The sequence below is a fragment of the Fistularia commersonii genome, chromosome 8 (assembly GCF_037954325.1).
Source record: "Fistularia commersonii isolate RoL2024-O1a breed Wild chromosome 8, RoL_Fcom_v1.0, whole genome shotgun sequence".
Lineage (NCBI taxonomy): Eukaryota > Metazoa > Chordata > Actinopteri > Syngnathiformes > Fistulariidae > Fistularia > Fistularia commersonii.
Genome location: NC_141291.1, coordinates 13,672,208 through 13,692,787, shown reverse-complemented (window position 1 = coordinate 13,692,787; position 20,580 = coordinate 13,672,208). Strand labels below are relative to the sequence as shown.

Here is a 20,580-nt window from a genome sequence, read left to right as displayed (position 1 = left end):
ACACTTACAATACACTCTGTCAGAGAGGAGCGACCAAGTTTCTTGATTTACCGTTCACGTGTTCATTTAATCAGGGTAGCCCGAAGAGGCAAATAGATTAATAGACTTTGATTTAATGAAGTCTTTACAGCCTCGACCTCTAGGTGACTTTCCGTCGGAGTTGCCGGGGTCTCGCGTTACTCATATACTGAGCTAAAACAGCTCAGGTCACCTCCACCTCCAAGGACCCGCGATTGACTGGCGCGAAGATACTGCGCTTGACCTTCCCCAACCTTTGGCTCTTTGGCTTTTTTTTGTTTACATTCTAATTCGGCACTTCATCAAATTTCAGTTGAGAAGGAGGTGAAAAGATCGGTTGTCGATGTTTAAAACTGAAGAGCGGAGTCACGTTTTAGCTGTTATTGTCGTCATCGGGCATTGTTTACGCGAAAGTTCGGTGGCTGTAAAATGATTTTAGACCCCGGAGTCTTTAACCACTTATCCTTAATCGCTGATGAAAAGAAAGGTTGGGATTTTTGATTGTTTAATATTATCTGAATTACTCTTCGTGCTAATATTTGGTCCCATCTCTTCTCTGTAGAACTCCATGTTGCTTGGGGGCAGAAAAAATACGGAGGTCCCCCTGGAGGGCTACCTGGTAGCTCCCATTCAAAGGATCTGCAAGTATCCACTGCTGCTCAGAGTGAGTACGGCCATATGGACGATGTGTATGACTTATGAAGTTACTACGCTCTTCAAGGTACCTACCTCCTCCCCTTTTTCATCTGGCACCGCGTAGTCATTAGCAAGGCCTGTCCCGTTATATTTACATCAACACCAACCCTCACTCTGCAACGTCGGACTCGTATTATGTAGCATTTCTGTTTTAGCTTCCCGGCGTGACCGCATCATAGTAACAACACGGGACCTCTCATCGTCTCTCCCGTCTGTTCAGACCCCGAAGACTGGACTCATTCATACCTGCATGCGGAGCTGTTAGTTTTAAAATCTTGATTTCCCCAATGCTGGAGTGTGAAACGTAATGAAATACGCATTCAAAGGGGCCGTTTGAGCTTTTGATGTGAGACTCTCCGTCTCATTCGTCTTGTTACGTTCTATTAATTCATCCGGGTGTGGTCTAAATGTCCACTGGGACGGACACGGTGGTGTAGTAATAATAATAATAATAATAGTAAAGGGGTAATCTGATACTCGGTTATATGAAGTCTTCCAGCTGCCGGGGGCCTCTCTGTGCCATGCCGTCGATAGCGATCTGTAGTCTAAGATATCCTGAATAATGTAAATGATCTATACTAGCTGACGAACTCAAACTCGGTGTTCATACTGCACACAGCCATCCCCACTATGGGTTGAGCGTGGCCTACGTGGTCAGGGGTTTTAACTGTTATGCTTCGAGCAGGGGCAGGAGGAGATTTTCATTTCATGCTTCCAGTGTGGAAAAAATTAGCTTTTAAAATCACAGTCGCTTAATATTTGATTTGTTGCCTATGCACAGCGTTTGCACCAAATGCGTTTGCGCCAAACGGGTTCGCGCCAAACGACAGCAAACAGCCCGGCTTTCTCGGGAGGGAAACCGGGAAATCTCCAAGGAAACGACGGGAACCAGATTAAATTTTGTCGATGGACTACGTGCCGGATCGGGGGAGAGCGTATCCAGATCTTTCCCAAATGTGGCACTTACCTTTCAGTGCTGCGGTTGGCAGATCGTTTTTAGAGAGCGGTAATCTTTCCCCCCGGCTCTCAAAAGCTGGAATATTTAAATAAATAACTTCGAGGAGGCCAACATGTTGTGTGAATTATGCGAATTAGGGGACTCCGAGCATGTGTCCCATTTATTTTCTGTATTTCCAATCACAATGAGTTATGGTAATCTAAATTTAGTGAAATGTCAGATCAAAGTCCATAAATATTTTCTGCCTTGACGATGAAAGAATGGATATGTGTGGCTACAATGTCAGAATGGTTTATTTGTTGGGCCCAAAAAGCATTTTTGTTGGTACGCTGCACTTCGATCTTTTTCTAAATAATGCTGCCTTGTAAGGCTCTTTTTGGCCTGTGCTATGATTTACCGACAGATAGTATCATAATAATAGGGGAAGTAAAGAACAATCGGTTCAAAATCAGTAACATGGTATGCACTAACCCGTGCAGGAGCTGCTGAAAAGGACCCCCAAGAAGCACAATGACTTCTGCATGGTGCAGGAGTCCCTGCAGATGATGAAGTCGGTGTGTTCCAGCATCAACGAAGCCAAGAGGCAGATGGAGAAGTTGGAAATTCTGGAAGAATGGCAGTCCCATATCGAGGGCTGGGAGGTGAGCGGCGGAAGGGGGGGTGGGCTCAAATGAAACAGACTATAAACTTAAACCGTTTTTTCGTCCCATTTTCACTCACGGGCCGCGCCAAAGCTTATAGCCATGACTTATTTAAAGCAACTTAGCCCTATGAAAGCAATTCAGGGAGAATTCCAAGTGGCGTGACTTTTGCAGCCTTTAAAGCTTCCACGTTCTCCCCGGGGGGGACGACAAAGACATGTATTCACAATGGCTGTATTCCGTCTGCCTGGACGATCCGGTGGTCGAAGCCGTCACGCTTGAGGTCGACCGATCTGATCACCGTCAGCTAGGCCGCACATCTTGTGTCTGGAACTTTCCTTTAGGATTTGTTCGCTTTGTGAAATCCAGGATTTTTCTGTGTGTTGACGGGCCTTGGCGGAGGTGGGAAGGAGTAAACAGCAGTGGTTAATGTAACCCGCAGAGGCGCGGATGCTCATTTGACTGACGTGAGGAGAGGCCGACGACGACCTTCATTCCCGAGGTCGTGAATGAAGTTCAACCTCATGACTGAAAACAGACAAAACAAACGTGATGGGGTTGTCAAATGACGTCCGCTTTCTTGTATATTGAATCTAAGCCTCCAAAGGAGACGGACAGTTTAGTTCTGAATGAATGCAGTTTTTGTGTTTATTGTGAGATTCGGAAAAATACATGAGGTTGGGTTTTAATGCATTCACACGCCGTGCGATTCAATCAATGGGTGTGGTGACTCGGCCCCGGCCGTAACTATGCTGCGGTTTCCCCTCAGCACTTTTATTAATTGTAAACATGAGCTCATTCTGGAGTCGGACCCTCTGGGCGCTGCACGCCAGGCCCTGTGGCTCCAAATTAGATGGAACCTAGGCGAAGAAGAAAGGCCGAAAAAAAAAAAAAAATTTAAAATGAAGATGAGTGATGGTCGCATATTTCATTTCGGAGTAGGTGTTCGAGGAATGATGGAGGGATGAGGAATGAGAGCTGCTGTTTTTCCATTCCTCCTCCTCCTCCACCTCCTCCTCCGCTAGTTTTCTCGCTTGTTAGTCCCGACCCGCTCCACAGCTGGCTGCCCTCGGAATATCCTGGCAGGTTCACCTCGCGTGGGAGAGACAGGGCGATGGCCCGCGGTGGCCGTGACAGGGACTGCCAGCTTTTGACAGGGCAGTGATTGCCAGTCGGTTGCAAGTGTCTGCGTTTTGTCACTGCGTGGAATATAATATGTTAATTGCAGACTATGGGATAGGAGTTTCCAGCTAGGTTTCACATTCTGTTCTGCTGGAAACGGGTTTGATTAGTGTGCTTCAAAAACAACTCGGATTCCAAGGTTTGATACGATTGCTTCCTCAGTTTCCTCTTGTGTCGCCTTCAAGTTGACAAAGCACCCTTTCAAGTTTTAAACTTGTCATTTGTGTATGTATTATTGTCCTCTGTCATTGTTAAATTTTCATTCCTCTTGCAATTCAGCCTATCGTGGGGGGTGAATAATGTTTTTTGACTGATGGGAGAGTGGCAGAAAAACATAATAGGGGGGGAAAAAAAATAAGGGAGGTGAACAGGAAGTAGAGAAGTTGCAGGGTGCGACCGACGTTGCCTTGAGCCGCGATCAAGTGACCTTGATGACTTGGCCTTTCCTTTTTCTGGTGTCCTCACATCCATCGGCTTCAAAAAAGTTCAACATCTGGTGCCGTGACGGGAAGTTAGAAAGCCCTGAAAGAGCGAGAGAATAGGACAATTAGGGGAGTGTAAAACAAATGGTTTGAATGTGTGTGTGTGTGTGTGTGTGGGTGGTAGCCGGGCATTGAAGAAAAAGTGATCAGCGAGAGCAAAGGGCGGAAAAGGAGAATCAAAAAAAAAGGGGGGGGTGGAGTGAAAGAAGGAAAAAGCCAGATAGGTTTTTGGCTGGCTGATGTCTCCAGCAGGAGGAAATGCTTAGCACATTTTCCGTCTCCGCGCGCACTGGAGTTTATTTTTATCTCGGAGGGCCCGATCAAACGTACAGCGAATTCTCCAAGCGGGGATGGCAAAAAAAAAAAAAAAAAAAAAGCAGCGCTTTTTATCGCTCGCACCAGGTACCAAAACCAATATGGTGACTGGGCGCGACAGTGTTGCGCACGCTCCGACCGAAGGGGGATATTATTCTGTAGGAACTGTTAACAGCGGCGTATTTAAAAAGTCTCGGGGTGATTTGCTCCGAGGAAGCAGAGGGTGTTTTTACAGACCCCTCAGAGGGTGAACAGGAAAGGCTGGGCTTTGTAATCCCCTCTCCTGTTCGGGCTCTCTGTGCGAACACTCGCTTGTATTGGAAAAACTTTTCTGATGTATGGACATTTTTCTCCTTGAAACGACGCCTCCGCGTGAAAACGATACATTATTTTTTTTTTCCTCCCCTAAAACATGTCCATCTGTTTCCAAGGTGTGTTTTAATAACTGTGTTTCTCCCTGTCTCTTTTTTTTTTTTTTCCTCAGGGCTCCAACATCACAGATACCTGCACAGAGATACTCAAGCAGGGCGTCCTGCTGAAAATCTCCGCCGGGAACATTCAGGAGAGGATTTTCTTCCTTTTTGACAAACTTCTGGTCTATTGCAAGAAGAAGAACAGGTGCCTGACTAGTGTGAAATTTGAATTAACTCACACATCCACAAACCAGAGGCTGGATTTGGAATCTTCATCAGTGTGTTTAATTTCCGTAGCTGGCAGAATAAAGATTTTTTTTTGTCAAATTTTCCCCATTACATATTCCTAATTATACAGGTTTCATCAAGTAATTTACAGAGCAGAACCCTTTAGGACATTTTTTTTTTTTTTGCAAGCAGACCAGAGGACGTGAGACTTCCAATGCAACTTCAACTGGCGGGCTATTCTACAGAAAACGACCCCCCACAAAACCCCCCTAAAATCGGCACTGCAGTCAGGAAACCTGTTGATTGCAGGCCATTGTGCCTCTGCAAGCAGGATACTTGAATGAATGCTTCTCTCCATACGAACCGATTTCTATTTCATCGGATTCTATTGAGCAACTCGTGCCAATGGAAACAATGCTATTTCCCTTATTGTGTGGTTTTACACATAGCCGTGGCTCTGAGGCCCCGGGCTCTTTGACGTGGTCTCGGGCCCTTCTAACCCGTCCCGTTGGCGTTTATCTTAAAGAGGATTTTAAATTCGACCAGGTGGTTGAAGCAATTACATTTCGGCAGGTTATATGTCTCACCTTTTTCTGGCCTGCGGCATTATTTTGCAGGAGAGCCGCTGACAATTACTTTGCTCTGCTTTGGTCGAAAGCAATAACTTGTCCTACCCAAATCTGCGTCTTTTAAACAGGCATATATAGATTTGATAATTTGTCCTTTATTAATCCCTCGTGGGTAAATTCACTCTCTCCAATTAACCCATCATGGATGAACCATGAGCAGGAGGCTGACATCCATCAGCGGAGCAGTTAGGGGTTCTGTGTCTTGTTTAACAATACTTCAACGAGCTGGTTCTAAAGGAGATTGTGCTGCCTCCTGCGCCACGACGCCCCACTTGATAGCATCGAGTGATGCGTTTTTGTAAAACTTCTACTAATCAAATAAAAAACTATGTTTGTTTATTTTTGTGCTTCAAAGGCGTTTGAAAAACAGCAAGGCCGCCACCGAAGGACCTCGCTACCTGTTCAGAGGCCGCATCAACACAGAGGTGATGGAGGTTGAAAATGTGGACGACGGAACAGGTGAGGAGATAAATAAATACGTGCTCTTTTTATTTTCTCAAATATATGTTCTTGTTTATTGATTTCTACGTATGATTGTGCAGAGCTATCATACCATGATAGGTTAGCAAAGTTAATCCCCAGCTTAAATTGCGAGGATAAATTTAAGATTTAAATTGTCATTAGAAATATAAAATTTACCTTTTCAAGGCGTCTAGATCATATTTCCCGGAGTGTTCTCTGCTGCTGGTACACGCCGAACTCCCGCACTTGTGTCTTTTGGCCACACAAAGCCGCTGATTATCATTTTATATTTGTAGAAGCCGTCATTTCCTTCCCTCTCCAGCAGACCTTGATGGGCACTCATATTTTGGCCTCTTTTTCGGTGAGAGATGGATGAGTTTGGGTGTAGAGAGGCAGCAGGAAAGGGAAGATAAACACGCGAAGCAGGCCGTGGTGCAGTAACTCGTGGGTGTTCCGCACCGCAAGCGAGGGGATCTCTGTCCGAAATTCGGGACGACGGGAGTATTTTCACTTTAGATTCCTACGTAATGAAAGTGCTGGGATGTTTTTTTCCCAGACACACACTTGCTGCCTGAGGTTTAAAAAAAAAAAAAAAACGCCCTTGAGGTGTACCATAGAAAGGACACCAAGGACTACACCCACCCCCCCCTATTGACTGTTCACACTCCTACCCTCTGGCGGGGAGGTACAGGAGTGTGAAATGTAGAACGACACGATTAAAGAACTCATTCTGCCGGACTGCCATCACACTCTTTAACAGCTGACACTCATTCTTCTTGCACATGTAAAGTCTACTGCCACTTAATTTGCCCTCATTCTTGCACCTGCACTTTTTGATTTGCACACCAAGCTGCACTCAAACATCTTATTGCCCTGTCACTTTTTTATTGCAATGTTTATATTCATATCTATAATCATATTTATAATAATGTTTACACTCATTCTATCAGCACATATCCCAATGCACTGCGGATGGCAGAGTAGGAATTACACAGTACATGTGACATGTGAATCTCTTTAGATGTGACTGTAATTGATGATTGTAATGGAACTGAAAAGAAACTGTGAATGACAAGAGAGCGGAGAAATTATCAAAAATCCATTCTAGGTGTGTGTTAATGTGAAAATAGAGACTCGGGAATAAGTGATGCAGAGAAAGAGCTTTTTCCTGCCTGTTCAACTCGTTCTTGGGAAGGAGATGTATAATTGATACAATAGAGAGGCTATGCAGGAAGGGGAAACATAAGTCTGAGGGATGTATTTACGCCACAATATTGTTGGTTTTATATCAATTGTTGATTTTGGATGTCGGGCCTCGCGTTACTGTTTGTCAGATAACACATCGTCCGGTTTCTGTGACTTCCTGCGCTTTTGCTGTGTAAACCGTGGTGTCGCTCGCACAATATTTTATTATTTTTTCCCTTAGAGGCGAATCCAGTGGAGCGGAGCCTTGGGTTACTGCTGTACTTTACGCCGCAACTCCCTCCTTCGCTGTGAATCAGACTTCCCAACAACTCTGTTTACAGTGTCATGATCAGTGCAACCGCTGATTGATGGCGCTCCCTTTTTCAAAACTTGAAAAAAGTGCTCCAAGCCTAAATGAGTCCAAAAAAAAAAAAAAAAAAAAAAAAAAAAGTGTGCCGTTCCACCCCTCAGCGAGAGCAGAGGACTTTATAAAACACGTGGAGTCAAGATCTCTTCCCCGTCTCTGCTCCTCTCCCCACAGCCGACTACCATAGCAGCGGCAACATAGTGAACAACGGCTGGAAGATCCACAACACGGCGAAGAACAAGTGGTTTGTCTGCATGGCCAAGACCCCGGAGGAGAAGCAGGAGTGGCTGGAGGCTATAATGAAGGAGAGGGAGCGCAGGAAAAGTAAGGGGACGCTTTGGTGTATCAATATCAGGGTGGGGGTCAGTTCATTTTAATATATGTAGAGAAAAAGGGATTGCCTCCCTTTCTCTCTTTTTCACCATCTGTCTTGAATTAAACAACTCTGCATTTATGCCGCATATGGAAAAAATCAATGCTCTTTTTTTTTTTTTTTTTTTTTTTTACCTGAATGATTAAACAAGTGAGGTCCTGATTGGCGCGTATGAAGTGAATCTGAGTAAAAACTAAGCGGCTGCCGTCCGGTCCAGTGGTTTCCTCCCGACAGATGCGAGTGGTATTTGAAAAGACTTTAAAGCTGTTCTGTTGTGGGGAAAAATAAACAAAAAAAAAAAAAAAAAGATGAAGCCGTCATTATTCACCCAGCTTGCATAAGAGCTGTCAGCGCACTCTCGAGAGGCGCTGCTTTATGAATGTTTTTTTTTTCTTTCAAATTTGCGAGTGATTTAACCGCTACATCAGAAGCAGAGATGTTTAATCCCGTTGCACTGACCCCGCGCCCTGTCCCGCGCAGGTCTGACGCTCGGCATGGAGCAGGATACGTGGGTGATGGTGTCCGAGAAGGGGGAGAAGCTCTACCAGCTCATGACCAAGGGCAACCTCATCAAGGACCGGAAACGCAAGCTCACCGCCTTCCCCAAGTGCTTCCTGGGAAGGTAGGCTCTCGGCCCGGCTCCGTCCTGTGAGTTCATGTCCCCCCTGTGGGCCTCCCACCCCACATCGAAAGTCACTGTGAGAGAGCGTCACGCTGGATAATCGAGCCTTGGGCATTGCGCACAAGACCGAATATGAAATATCTTATTCCGTACTTTCCTGCTCTTTATAGTTACGGGTGTTTTTATGAGACACATAGCGAGAAGGGAGGCTTTGAACGGTGCTAAGTAATACCTGTATTTATTGTTGACAGGTTTTCAGTAGAGAGTTTTGCCAGTAGAGATCATCGTCTCGGCCTCCCCTGTAATATATCTATCTAATTTTTTTTTTTTTTTAAATCGGCACACAGTTTTTAGGACAGCCGGGAAGAATTGCGTGTTGTCTCCGTGGTGTTCCGGGTAGTGCGGCGTCATTATCTGCAGTCATGGGAAAAATTCAATCCAGTCACGTTTGCGCGTGAATCTTATTTAAGGATTATTTGGATAATGTCTGGAGTGGGAAGGATCGGCCATTGGACGCCAGCGGTAAATCGCAGGGAGATATCCCCGTGTGTATAAGCTCAACGGCCTTGTTCGATTGCAGTAAGCCTTCTGCTGAGAAACCCGTGAGCGAGCCGGGAGTGTTGGACCGAAGGACGGTGACATGTGTGTGTCATTCTTGCAAACATCCTATTTTCCCCCACACTGCCAGTTCACCTTCCATATTTACTTCTGATGATCCTCTATATTTTCCCATGAGTAAGGGTATTAAAGGATGCTTTGCTCAAAATCCTGTCCCGGTGATATTCCAAATATATCTGAGCATCCGCGGGATGGGATTTAAACGTCTTCCTGTTGCATCTTTTTTTTTTTTTTTTTTTGCAATTTGATAAAAGAAATTTTGGTTTGCGTGGGACCTTTGGAATGCTCAGTGAAAATCAGCCAGAGCTCATTGAGGGGGAGGGGAGGGGGGGGATCAGATGATCAGGAGTCAAAGATCAATGCGCACTCCTGTCTGTCTGTTGCGTTTAAGAGCCGGGAGTCGGAGAGACTTATACGAAATGGGGGGGATCACGGCTTCCTCTCACAAAAGCTCGCGTATTTCCTCAACCCCCTCTCTTTCCTTCCATTCCTTATGTCCAATAAGTCACTCTTTCTCATTTTTGCAATGCCTGTTCGAGAAAGTCTGTGGCTAGATTTGAAAAGGAGAAGGTGACAAAGGTATAATAAAATCTTTAGGACATCTGGCTGCAGTAAATTACTTTTTTTTTTTTTTTTATGTTTGAAAATGGGAACAGCAAATAACAGCCATATATTTAAATATATATATTTTCTTTAAATACAGTGACAATTCTGTGTAATTTTAGAAAAGGGTTGAAATAACACTGTCTGTTTTTCCAACAATTGTGTTTAAATTCTATCTGGACATCCTATAACAAATGAGTCTCACTAACACCTTACTGTATTTCTGTTGTTTTCCATTGGTCTTAAAAGACTTTCTGCCTGGTAATAATGAAAGAAAAAATATCTCTTTTATTTTTAAGAGGAAAAACATAAACAAGCAAAATGCCCAATAGAACATAGTTGTGGCAAAGTTACATTGCATGGCGGTTTTGGATCGAGGAGCAACTTTCTCCTTTTGGTCCGCACAGACAACACCAGATCCCTCGCGGTCTGGAGGCAGAATGGATCCGTCAGCTGAAATGATTAAAAAGGATCAAACGTCGGTAATTTATAGACACCTAAGTTGATCCAAAGAGGTTTCCAAGGGTGAGAATGAAGCCCCTCCGGGGGGCCTCTGTCAGGGTCCGAGTGTTTCCTCAGCTCGTGCCTCAGCCCATGACCTGGTAATTAAAACTGTCCGCTTGTCCGTCCGTACCGCTCCCCCCTTCTCGTCTGGGATGGCGGCGGCGGAGACGACGATCACACGTAGGCGTAATGAATGTGAACGGAGACCAGCGTGGTATTTTTCTGATGAAAGCCACATTGCTCGTGGCTTCAACTCAGCCCACTCCATCCATTGTGAAATGCTTTATTCTCTTTCCCTCTTTTTAAATTTCTTTCTTTTTATTTCTTTTTTTCAAATCAGATGGCTATTTTTAGGTCTCGAACCCAGACCCTTTTTAAGTAGTACGATCATATCTGTGCTGTTTGTTCCGAATATGGTGTAATTCGTCAAAGAAAACGTGCGTGACGGATACCCTTGGAGATATCGTGCCCGAACTAAAAATCAGCATACAGGTTATTTATGCTTATATTATCCTGTAATAAACATATCCAGTCCAATTTTTTTTATTTTCTTTTTTCATTACTTCGAATGGGCTTTTCACTCAGCAACATTTGGGCTACACATGTTCTGGGTTGTGTTTTGCATCATAAAAAAAAAAAAAATGAATAAAATAAAAAAGAGAGGAAGAAACAGGACTGTGTTTTGAATATTACAGCCTGTGCAAACATCAAGTGGTATTACAGATTTGGGAAACATTGTTAAATATCTTACTACGTACAAAGTTAACAAGAATAGCTTGTTGGCTTTCACTTAGTGCCAAACCAATTATTCTCCCACAAGGGTTATGAGAAGTCTGTATTTTTTCCTCAATATTTATGTTTTTGATTTACCATAAGGATAGTATTAAGAAAAAAAGAAAAACAATTTTTTTTGCGTTAATACATTCAGGGGGCATTTCACACCTTGTCCAAACTTGGCTGCCATATTTAGAGCTAGGAGTTATTTTCCTCTAAAACACTTTCCCATTTGTTGACTTTTCTTTGCAACCAAACATGGCGGTGGCCGATACGGCCCGGTCTCAGGGTGGTCATATTTTTGCCTTAAGCACAAGGAGAAAATCCCCTGACCTCACAACGACTTTGGAAACATTTTCACAATGCAGCTCAGCTTCACACTTTTATGTTAAAAAATATCTAAACCTTTTTTTCTGTCAGGTTTCACAACTGCATTTTTATGTTAATTTTTTTTTTTTTTTTTGAACCGGAAATGCATTTAATATACCGGTAGTTCTTCAAGTGTTTATAAAATCACGTTGCTGCAGCCATCGGCTTTTTTTAACACACCGGTCACGCATCCAGGAGTGTGCAGTAGTGAAGAGCAGCCCCTCTTGGGTTCTGAAGTGGTGTCACTTGAATTGCAAGTTGGACTGATATTTTAAAGACGATTCTAGAGACTTATAGAGGTTCTTTCTGCTCTTTGCCAGATCCCTTAACTGCCATATGAGCTGGCTAAGCTCCGGCCACACAGCAGCAGGCTACCAAATTAACACCATATCATTTTACGGTTTCTCTTGAGAAAGAGGGAGAATTTGGGGGACACATTTAATGGGGGTCTGTTAAGCAGACCCCCATCAGAGCAACGGCTTTGGTAACCGTGGACAGCTTGTGTTACGGTATGGAAGATGCTCGCAAGCTGTTTTGCTCCGCTCATTGTAGCACAAGAGGAAGAAAGATGCACTTCCTGATGAATCACTGCAGCTAAGCTACAAACATCTGGAACGCAGGGAGGCAACAAATAACATCAATTTGTTTTGACTGGACTCATCAGATGCTGGTAATGAACATGGACGGGTCCATTCGTGGTGATAGATGGTAATATATCTGTCAAAAGTTCTCACTTTGATGAAAAAAATGAATGCGTGCTCGCTGCGTGCCAGCGATTGTCCACCGTTTCTACAACCTACACCTTTTTTTACGGCCTGACTGAACGCAAGAAGTGTGAGAAGTCGGGAAAAAAGATTCATTGAGAAAATGAGGAAGAAGTCGACGGCATTTATTTTGAGCTACGACGAATTATAAATGTGTCCTTCCAAAAAAGGTTGATTTAATGTCTTGGATGTGCTCTTCTCGTAACAAAGTCCTTGAAAGTGCCGTTTCATATCATGTCGGCGCCATGAACCCAATAAATCAACACATCCAGATGATAACATGAATTCCTTGGCAGAGGTCTTTTAAAAAAAAAAAAAAAAAAATCTGATTTTTTTTTTTTTTTTTTTCATTCTTTTTAGAGGTTTTGGAAAATTTCCTCCATCTGATTACAGATGCTCAAATGTGTTTTTCCCCCTCCATGGTGAAGGTACAGAAGTTGACAAATTGACATTATTGTCGACTTGTTTTTTTTTTCCCCACTTGCGGTCTGTGACAGAGAGAAAAGATGTTAAAGATGAGTGGTTGGGGGAAGAGGAGATGTGGTGTTTGGTCAGCTTTTTTTTCCCCCCTTCTCTACAGTAATTGCTCTGAATTCCAGTGCTGCTGTTGGCAATGTTTGTTTGGCTTTTGCGGGTCGTCAGGACACAGAGGGTGTAATCAGATAGGCTGTCGCCGCCCCTGTCCTCTGCTCTTAGACCGCCAAAGTCTCACCCCGTTCATCCCCACATGGCTAAGAATCATCCTGTTTAGCTCATTTGGGTCATCAGAAGATTGTGTTTGTTGCTCTGGTGTCGGGTTTGTTTCTTCTTCCCAGCTGTAAATGACGCGGAAAGAAATTATCGACCATTTACCATAGAAATTCCCATGATCCAATTAGATACTCTCACTTTTTGAGAGTGTTTCATTATATGTCCAAAATAAATAAAGTTGGAACCAGACAAAACACATCAACCAAAGCCTTTAAGCTGTTTTAGCAAACAGATGTGTCCCCCCACCAGTAGATAAATCTTTCTTCTTGGCATAGATTATACAGTGAGGCCCAGAAATATTTGGACAGTGTCACAATCTTTATGATTTGGGCTCTGCATGCCACCACATTGGATTTGAAATGAAACAACAGACACAGAATTGAAGCGCAGACTTTAAGGTTTAATTCAAGGGGTTGAACAAAAATATATGATTAAACATATAGGAATTGTAACTATTTTTATACAAACACTCCTCATTTCAGGGGCTCAAAAGTAATTGGACAAATAAACATAACCCTCAGTAAAATGTTACTTTTCAATATTTTGTTGAGAATCCTTTGCAGGCAATGACTGAAGTCTGGAACCCATGGACGTCACCAAACACTGGGTTTGCTCCTTTGTGATGCTTTGCCAGGCCTTTACTGCAGCTGTCTTCAGTTGCTTGCTTGTTTGTGGGTCTTTCTGCCTTATGTTTTGTCTTGAGCAAGTGAAATGCATGCTCCATTGGGTCGAGATCTGGTGATTAACTCGGCCATTGCAGAATATTCCAGTTCTTCGCTTTAAAAAACTCCCGGGTTGCTTTTGCAGTTTGTTTTGGATCGTTGTCCATCTGTACTGTGAAGCGCCGTCCAAGCAACTTTGCTGCATTTGGCTGAATCTGAGCAGAAAGTATATTCATATATACTTCAGAATTCATCCGGCTGCTTCTGTCGTTTGTCACATCATCTTTAAACACAAGTGATCCAGTGCCATTGGAAGCCATGCATGCCCGTGCCATCACACTGCCTCCACCATGTTTAACAGAGGATGTGGTGTGCTTTGGATCATGAGCTGTTCCAATTCTTGTCCAAACTTTCTTCTTCCCATCATTCTGGTACAGGTTGATTTTAGTGTCATCTGTGCAAAAAATGCTGTTCTAGAACAGGGCTGGCTTCTTCAGGTGCTTTTTGCCAAGTCAATTCTGGCCTTTCTACTTTTGAGGCTGATTAATGGTTCGTACCCTGTGGTGTATCCTTTGTATTTACACTCATCTTTACGGTAAACTTAGATGCAGATACTCTTACTTCCTGGAGAGTGTTCTTCACTTGAGTGGATATTGTGAAGGGGTTTTTCTTTACCATGGAAAAGGAAGGATTCTGCAATCATCCACTATGTTGTCTTCCATGGAACGTCCAGGCCATTTTGAGTTTTTGTGTTTTTTTTGAGTAAGCTCACCAGTGCACTCTTTTTTTTTTTCTTCTCAGAATATACCAAACTGTTGATTTGGCCACTCCATTTCTGCTATCTCTCTGATGGGGTTCTTCTTTTTTTCAGCCTCAGGATGGTCTGTTTCACCTCCATTGAGAGCTCCTTTGACCGCATGTTGTGTGTTCACAGAAACAGCTTCCAAATGCAAACGCCACACCTGGAATCAACTCCAGGCCTTTTAACTGCTTAATGGATGACAGGTTATTGAGGGAAGAGCCCTTGCAGCCTTGTTATTTTTTTTGCAGGCTTCTGAGTCAATTGTCCAATTACTTTTGGTCCCTTTAAAAAGAGGCAGCTGCATATTAAACAGCTGTAGTTCCTAAACCATTGCTCCAATTTGGATGTGAGTACTCTCAAATTACAGCGTCTGCACTTTAAGCCTATATCGATTATATAATTGTATCCTGAAAATGTGCTCGTAAACAGCTAGAATAACAAAACTTGTGTCCCTGTCCAAATGTTTCTTGGCCTCACTGTATTTGTTGCCATAGCCACATCCATTTGTGTTTTTGCGAAATACAGACTGCAGCGGTGATGGTGGAAGCCACTAATACTATGCGGTTTCCCGTTTTAAAGAATGATCACTGGGGATTCCTTCTCCCCATTGATAGTGCTCACTCTCCTCGGATTTCCCATGGGGTTTTTGTATATGTGTGTATGTGTGTCATGTTACCGCTGTTGTTACGTGTTATTATTACATCTCGCTGCTTTGTGCGTCCCCAGTGAGTTTGTGTCTTGGCTGATGGAAATCGGCGAGACCGGCAACCCGGAGGAGGGAGTTCACCTGGGTCAAGCTCTGCTGGAGAATGGCATCATCCACCACGGTGGGTTCTTGCAAAAAAAAAAAAAAACAAGCAAACAAACTCCTTTTCCTCCAACGGCACTGCACCCAAAACCCAAATCGATCCCCGGACAAATTTCCTCTGTCGCAGAGCCATTGTCTAACCCAACATCTGGCTGCAATGAGCAATTGTTCATCTACGAGCAAGTTTTTTTTTTTTTGCAAATACTTTCAATCCCTTGCTGAAACTCCCACTGTAGATGCAGCTGTCTTAATTTATGCCTTAGCAGGTGTCCCTTTTAAACGCTCTCTTGACACAATGTTTAGGTAAGGGGTTATAAATATTAATCTCCTCTAGCTGTAATGTTTGTATTATATTTGCTCAATGGCTGTGCTGTGGTTTTGGGTAACAAGTGTGTTTAGTGCATGATGCTTGAGAATGGTGGGGCGGACTGCTCTGCATGTACTATTTTCCTCAAAAGAGAAGGGCCTCAAGCCAAGTTGTAGCTTAAATCACTCAGGGGTGCATTATTGCTTCCTCAAAGAGAAATGCGTTTGGGCTTCAGAGGCGCTCCTGACAGAGAGGAATAACTCCAACCTCCTCTGAGCTCCCACAGCGGAGTTAAAAGACCCCATGTGGAAAACGATACAATATCTTTTCACGAAACACTTTAATGGGGCTTGCATGGCGGTAGCCGGGGATTCGGAGCCATCTTTTAATGTCTGTGTGACTCTCTCTCGCCCACTTCTCGTCATTGTTCATTTTCATTTTTAAGGAATGATGAAAAGTGCTTTAATCTTCTGTTCGGGCACAAGGCGGGGAAGGGGCACAAATTCATTATCTGAATTTACTTTTTTAGTCACCGACAAACATCAGTTCAAACCCGAGCCCGTTCTCTACCGCTTTCGCTATGACGACGGAACCTACCACCCGAGGAGCGACATGCAAGACGTCATATCGAAGGTGAGCCGGCAACACCGTGCAGCATTTCATTATAAATCACATCATACTTGCAAAATCCACAACCAAAATCTTTGTTCATCTATTCTCCAGGGCGTTCGACTCTTCTGTCGCCTCCATAGTCTCTTCACCCCAGTCATCAGGTAGGCTGCCTTTTTTTCATTTTTAGTCCACAACCAAGTCCTTCCTCAGATGGTTACCGCTCCTTAAAAATACACTTTAAAACTATATGGAAACAGTAAAGCGATGAATCGCCGGTCTTGGTAGGAGCTTGTTTCGGGGGAGGGCTGGCACACAGAGCCACGGTGTGTCACTTGGCTTGCGGGTGATCGCGCTTGGCAGGTTCATCTGTCAGGCCTCAAAAGATCTGCAGCCTAAGTGCTTCTGACATGGTTTTTTTACCCTTAACTATCCCTGAATTTTGAACCCACACGTGATTTCTTAATTCTTTTTATTCCCCATCTTTCATGTACCTCAACTCCAGATTCCTTTACGTGTTTAACAAAAAAAAGATACAGTAAAAAATTATGCTACATGGCCATTTTCCTATCAACACATTCCAGGCTTTCCATAATGTGATTCAGAGGTTCTCTAAAGCGATTCCTCAGTCGGTCGTTTTTCAAAGTCTCTCAAAGGCAATAGTACTTTGGGTGAATACATGCATGAAGAAACGTTCAACATATGCAGAAATCCCATTAGATCCCGCATGAAAACGGTTTAAACGTGACAAAGAGCAGGCCAGTGTGCTATAAGATGAGAAATCTCATTTCATTGAAGTAATATGATGGTATTTTTGGATTTCAGCTCTCATTGCGAAGTGTCTGAGGTACAAAACCGACGGTGCATTTTAACCGCAAAGTACCACATCAGGGTTGGCTGTTTACGTTGGATTCCAAATGGCCTGAAGAAAAGCTTTCATTTCACAGTAATAACACAGAGCTTCAGCTGGAGGGCCACTCTAATGCTCTGCTTATTTCACAAGTGACTCTTTTCTACGCTTTTTGTTTGATCCAACGCATTTTGAGTGATTTTTTTTTTTTCCTCCATTTGTGTGCATGTTAGTTGAGTCACCAGAGACTAGGTTAGTCTCTCACTGTGTGCCCTTGCACTAGATATCCACAAGCTGTTATCCAGCATATCTGGTCAGTGCAGTCTCACTGAGACCTCAGCACAATGCATCTCAGGGCCTGGGAATGCCAGGGCTTAATTGGAGCAGCCAGTCTCTGCCTAATTAGGTGGAATTTCCTGGCAGGGCGAGAGAAGAGGCGAGGTGGGAAGCGCATACTACGTCGCCCGGTGCCCCCTCTCCCCCTCCGCGCAGCATTGGTGCCCCCGTTACTGTGCAGAAAAGCCGTGAGACAATTCCCCACGGGGAATCTGTTTACGCAGCTTGATGTCCGCTATGGACAAATACTCTTTGCTGAAATGTCTGTGTTGAGAAGGATCGCCTAATAAGCAAAGGCTGTGAGGTAAAAACACACAGGAAAAAGTTCACTTCAATGATCCTCAAAAAACTTCGACTCAAGAGACGGCTAGATATTGACAAGATTTCTTTATTATCCTTATGGACACCCCAGGAGCTCAATGATTAGGAATATTTGTACAGGAGAATATGATGCATTGCGCTCGAGTTATTAATCAGGACCGAAGCCGATGATTAAAGCTTGAACTCTCAGCATCCTCTGTGTAATATATTCCAAAGTAGGCCTTGAAAAAAAAAACAAAAAAAAACACCATTTGGCTACATCATCCATTTACCCTCTTGCAAAATGTCAAGACAAACTTTCCTCTTTGGACGAGTTCAAAACTACCTCTATGACCTTTTTCTTCTGTTACCCCTCAAACTGCTGTTTCCTCACGCCGGACATATGGCTGCCCACCGGACTGCTGTTTACCCCCCATTTTTCACTCTGACAGCCTGGCTGTGCACAGCAGCAATCCCCACCCCACACACACACACACACACACACACACACGCACACACACCTCCCCCAGTTAGGGGGGGACAGGGCGCCTCTCTGTGCTTCTGGTCCAAGCGGTTTATGCATGGCATGACATGGCAGGATGCCCCAGCAGCTAATACCGGTTCTAGCGTCCTCATCAGAGACCGGCTCGAGCTGTCAAATGCAGTTACGCAACAGAATGTTCCATTGTGGATGAAGCGGGGCAGCATTTGGCCTCTCACGCTTTTGTATTCTGAAGAGCTCCAGACAGCTGGGATTGGACTTGGCCCACATGTCATGTTTGACTTGTCTGAACTGTGTGTGTGTGTGTGTGTGTGTGTGTGTGTGTGTGTGAGCGAGACGGGCGTGAGTATGTGCGGTCGCATGTGTGTCTGATTGAGTGTTTGCATGTGGTAGAAGTGGTGGAGTGGTGCTCCACCGCTTCTAAGTCCTGGTGGTTCAGGACTTTCCCCGGCCTGTAGCTGGGCTTTTGCGTGTCCCCGGGGAGGGCCCCTGCGTTCATGGGAAAGTCACGGCTCCGTTTTAATACGGCTTTCTCGGGGTCTGGCAGAATGCGGCTGTGTGTAAGGCTGAGAACAGCAACACCACACTAACATGGGGCACCCGGAGGCCAAGACCTGCAGGGGCTGTTACTAGCTACGCTCGGTGGAATGCTGTTCTGTGGCACAGATTGTCAGAAACGTACTTAATTTATTATGCCACTACCGGCACTTGAAACCATAACCACGCCGTGCTGACAGTAAAAAAAAATCGTGATGCTATAAATGCTCACTATTTGGCTCTCATATGGTAACCATGCAACCCACAATTTAATAGAAAAACGGGAGAGCCTGAGTTTTGCTCTCCTAATCCCACTAATGATGTTTTTGTCTTTTACACCCAATCCAGGGACAAGGATTACCACTTAAGGACATACAAGTCGGTGGTGATGGCCAACAAACTCATAGACTGGCTCATAGCACAGGTAAATTAAATCTGTCCTTTGCAGTGCCGCTAAAGAGAAACATCAAGTCAGAACAATTTTTTTTACCATTTTGGTCCAATTATCTCATAATATGGAAAATGGGTAATTCAACTAAACATTTGCTGGATTTTATAGTTGAAACCACGTTTTCATAAATAATCACATCATAAACTGAATCATATTATACCGCACTCACTCAACCTTATGTGTTGCATGCTGTGTGTGCACTTATGTTTTTGTGCCACCAGATGATAGCTAGAGAAAAAAACAACAATAAAGAGACTGCACTAGAATGAATAAGGTTGGACTCTGACGAGAAGCTATGCAGATTTCATGCACTGCCCTGGATAACAATAAAGAAATGACATATGGCAACCATACCATCGGTGGCTTCGGCCCGTCTTTTTTAAAATTCTTTTGCAGGATCTGTATCCCGATACTCATATACTCTATCTTAACCGCCCCCCCCCCCCCCCCTCCTCTTTAATCACTCTGTCCTCTTTCTCCTGTCTCCTGTTGCAGGGCGACTGTAGAACCAGAGAGGAAGCGCTCATCTTAGGGGTGGAGCTATGCGACAATGGCTTCATGCATCACGGTACGTCGCTATTCATAGTTTTTCACAGACCTTTGGACTATTCATAAACCATGAAATCCTCTCCATCACTGACAAAATGAAAGGCGATTACTTGGGAGAAAACCATGCTGAGGGAGTCTGGCATTTAGCATCCTGTTACAGAACACTGCCGCTGTTATTCCCTTTCCATTTCTACTTATTAATATTCATTTTGCATGCTCCAGGAATGGAGATCTGTATTTTTTCCCCAATGCATTGAATGAACCTTTAAGTACATGTGTGTGGTATAACCTCATTGACTAAAGTGTCCGTATGACCAAGTTTGCGGTATGTTCAAGGTTTGCTCAAAATGCGAAGGGCTCGACAGAGAGCAAGCAGATGTTTGTCAGTTATAGTTCAAATTGTCTGTAACCACGGCAACTCTGTGTTTACAAGGCAGACTTTTTTTGAACTCGCCGGCGACAAAGTCTACACCATACACGCTCGAGTGTGAGTCATGGCACGTTTTCTTGCTGAGAATAAACCCACTGTTCAAACCTCAGACTACAAATAACCAGCACATCTACGGAACAAAACAAACCCGGACATTAATCTCCCTGCAGTCACACAAGAGGATTTTCCCATTTGTTCCAATCGATTATTGGGGCTAATGAAGCTGACATTTATAATATTCACGTTATATTCAGTCTGAAAGGGAATTATGAAGTTGGAATGAAATTCTGTCCTCGAACTTTGGTTCATTGCTTTTTGCAGGCTCATTTTGTGAAAGTTAACTGTTAGTACTTTGCTATGCAATGGGGGTGTCGACTATTATACGTATGGATTTTAGTTTACAGGTACTTCCTACAGACATGTAATGTAAGTTACTAATTGTTACACATGTAAATGGTGTATGTTTTTGCTGCATTTTCGTGCA

General features: G+C 43.9%; 1 protein-coding gene across 1 annotated transcript in view; it reads left to right on the top strand.

Annotated features, from left to right (window-relative positions):
- Window positions 1-20,580, top strand: part of prex2 (phosphatidylinositol-3,4,5-trisphosphate-dependent Rac exchange factor 2) — a 91,086-nt gene that overhangs the window by 19,365 nt on the left and 51,141 nt on the right. Inside the window, exons 5-15 of the mRNA XM_086151264.1 lie at window positions 581-682; window positions 2,152-2,313; window positions 4,777-4,910; window positions 5,918-6,021; window positions 7,751-7,900; window positions 8,430-8,571; window positions 15,144-15,244; window positions 16,062-16,165; window positions 16,256-16,305; window positions 19,015-19,090; window positions 19,613-19,685. Of these exons, the coding sequence (XP_086007390.1) occupies window positions 581-682; window positions 2,152-2,313; window positions 4,777-4,910; window positions 5,918-6,021; window positions 7,751-7,900; window positions 8,430-8,571; window positions 15,144-15,244; window positions 16,062-16,165; window positions 16,256-16,305; window positions 19,015-19,090; window positions 19,613-19,685 (1,198 nt within the window). The remainder of the gene's footprint in view (window positions 1-580; window positions 683-2,151; window positions 2,314-4,776; window positions 4,911-5,917; window positions 6,022-7,750; window positions 7,901-8,429; window positions 8,572-15,143; window positions 15,245-16,061; window positions 16,166-16,255; window positions 16,306-19,014; window positions 19,091-19,612; window positions 19,686-20,580) is intronic.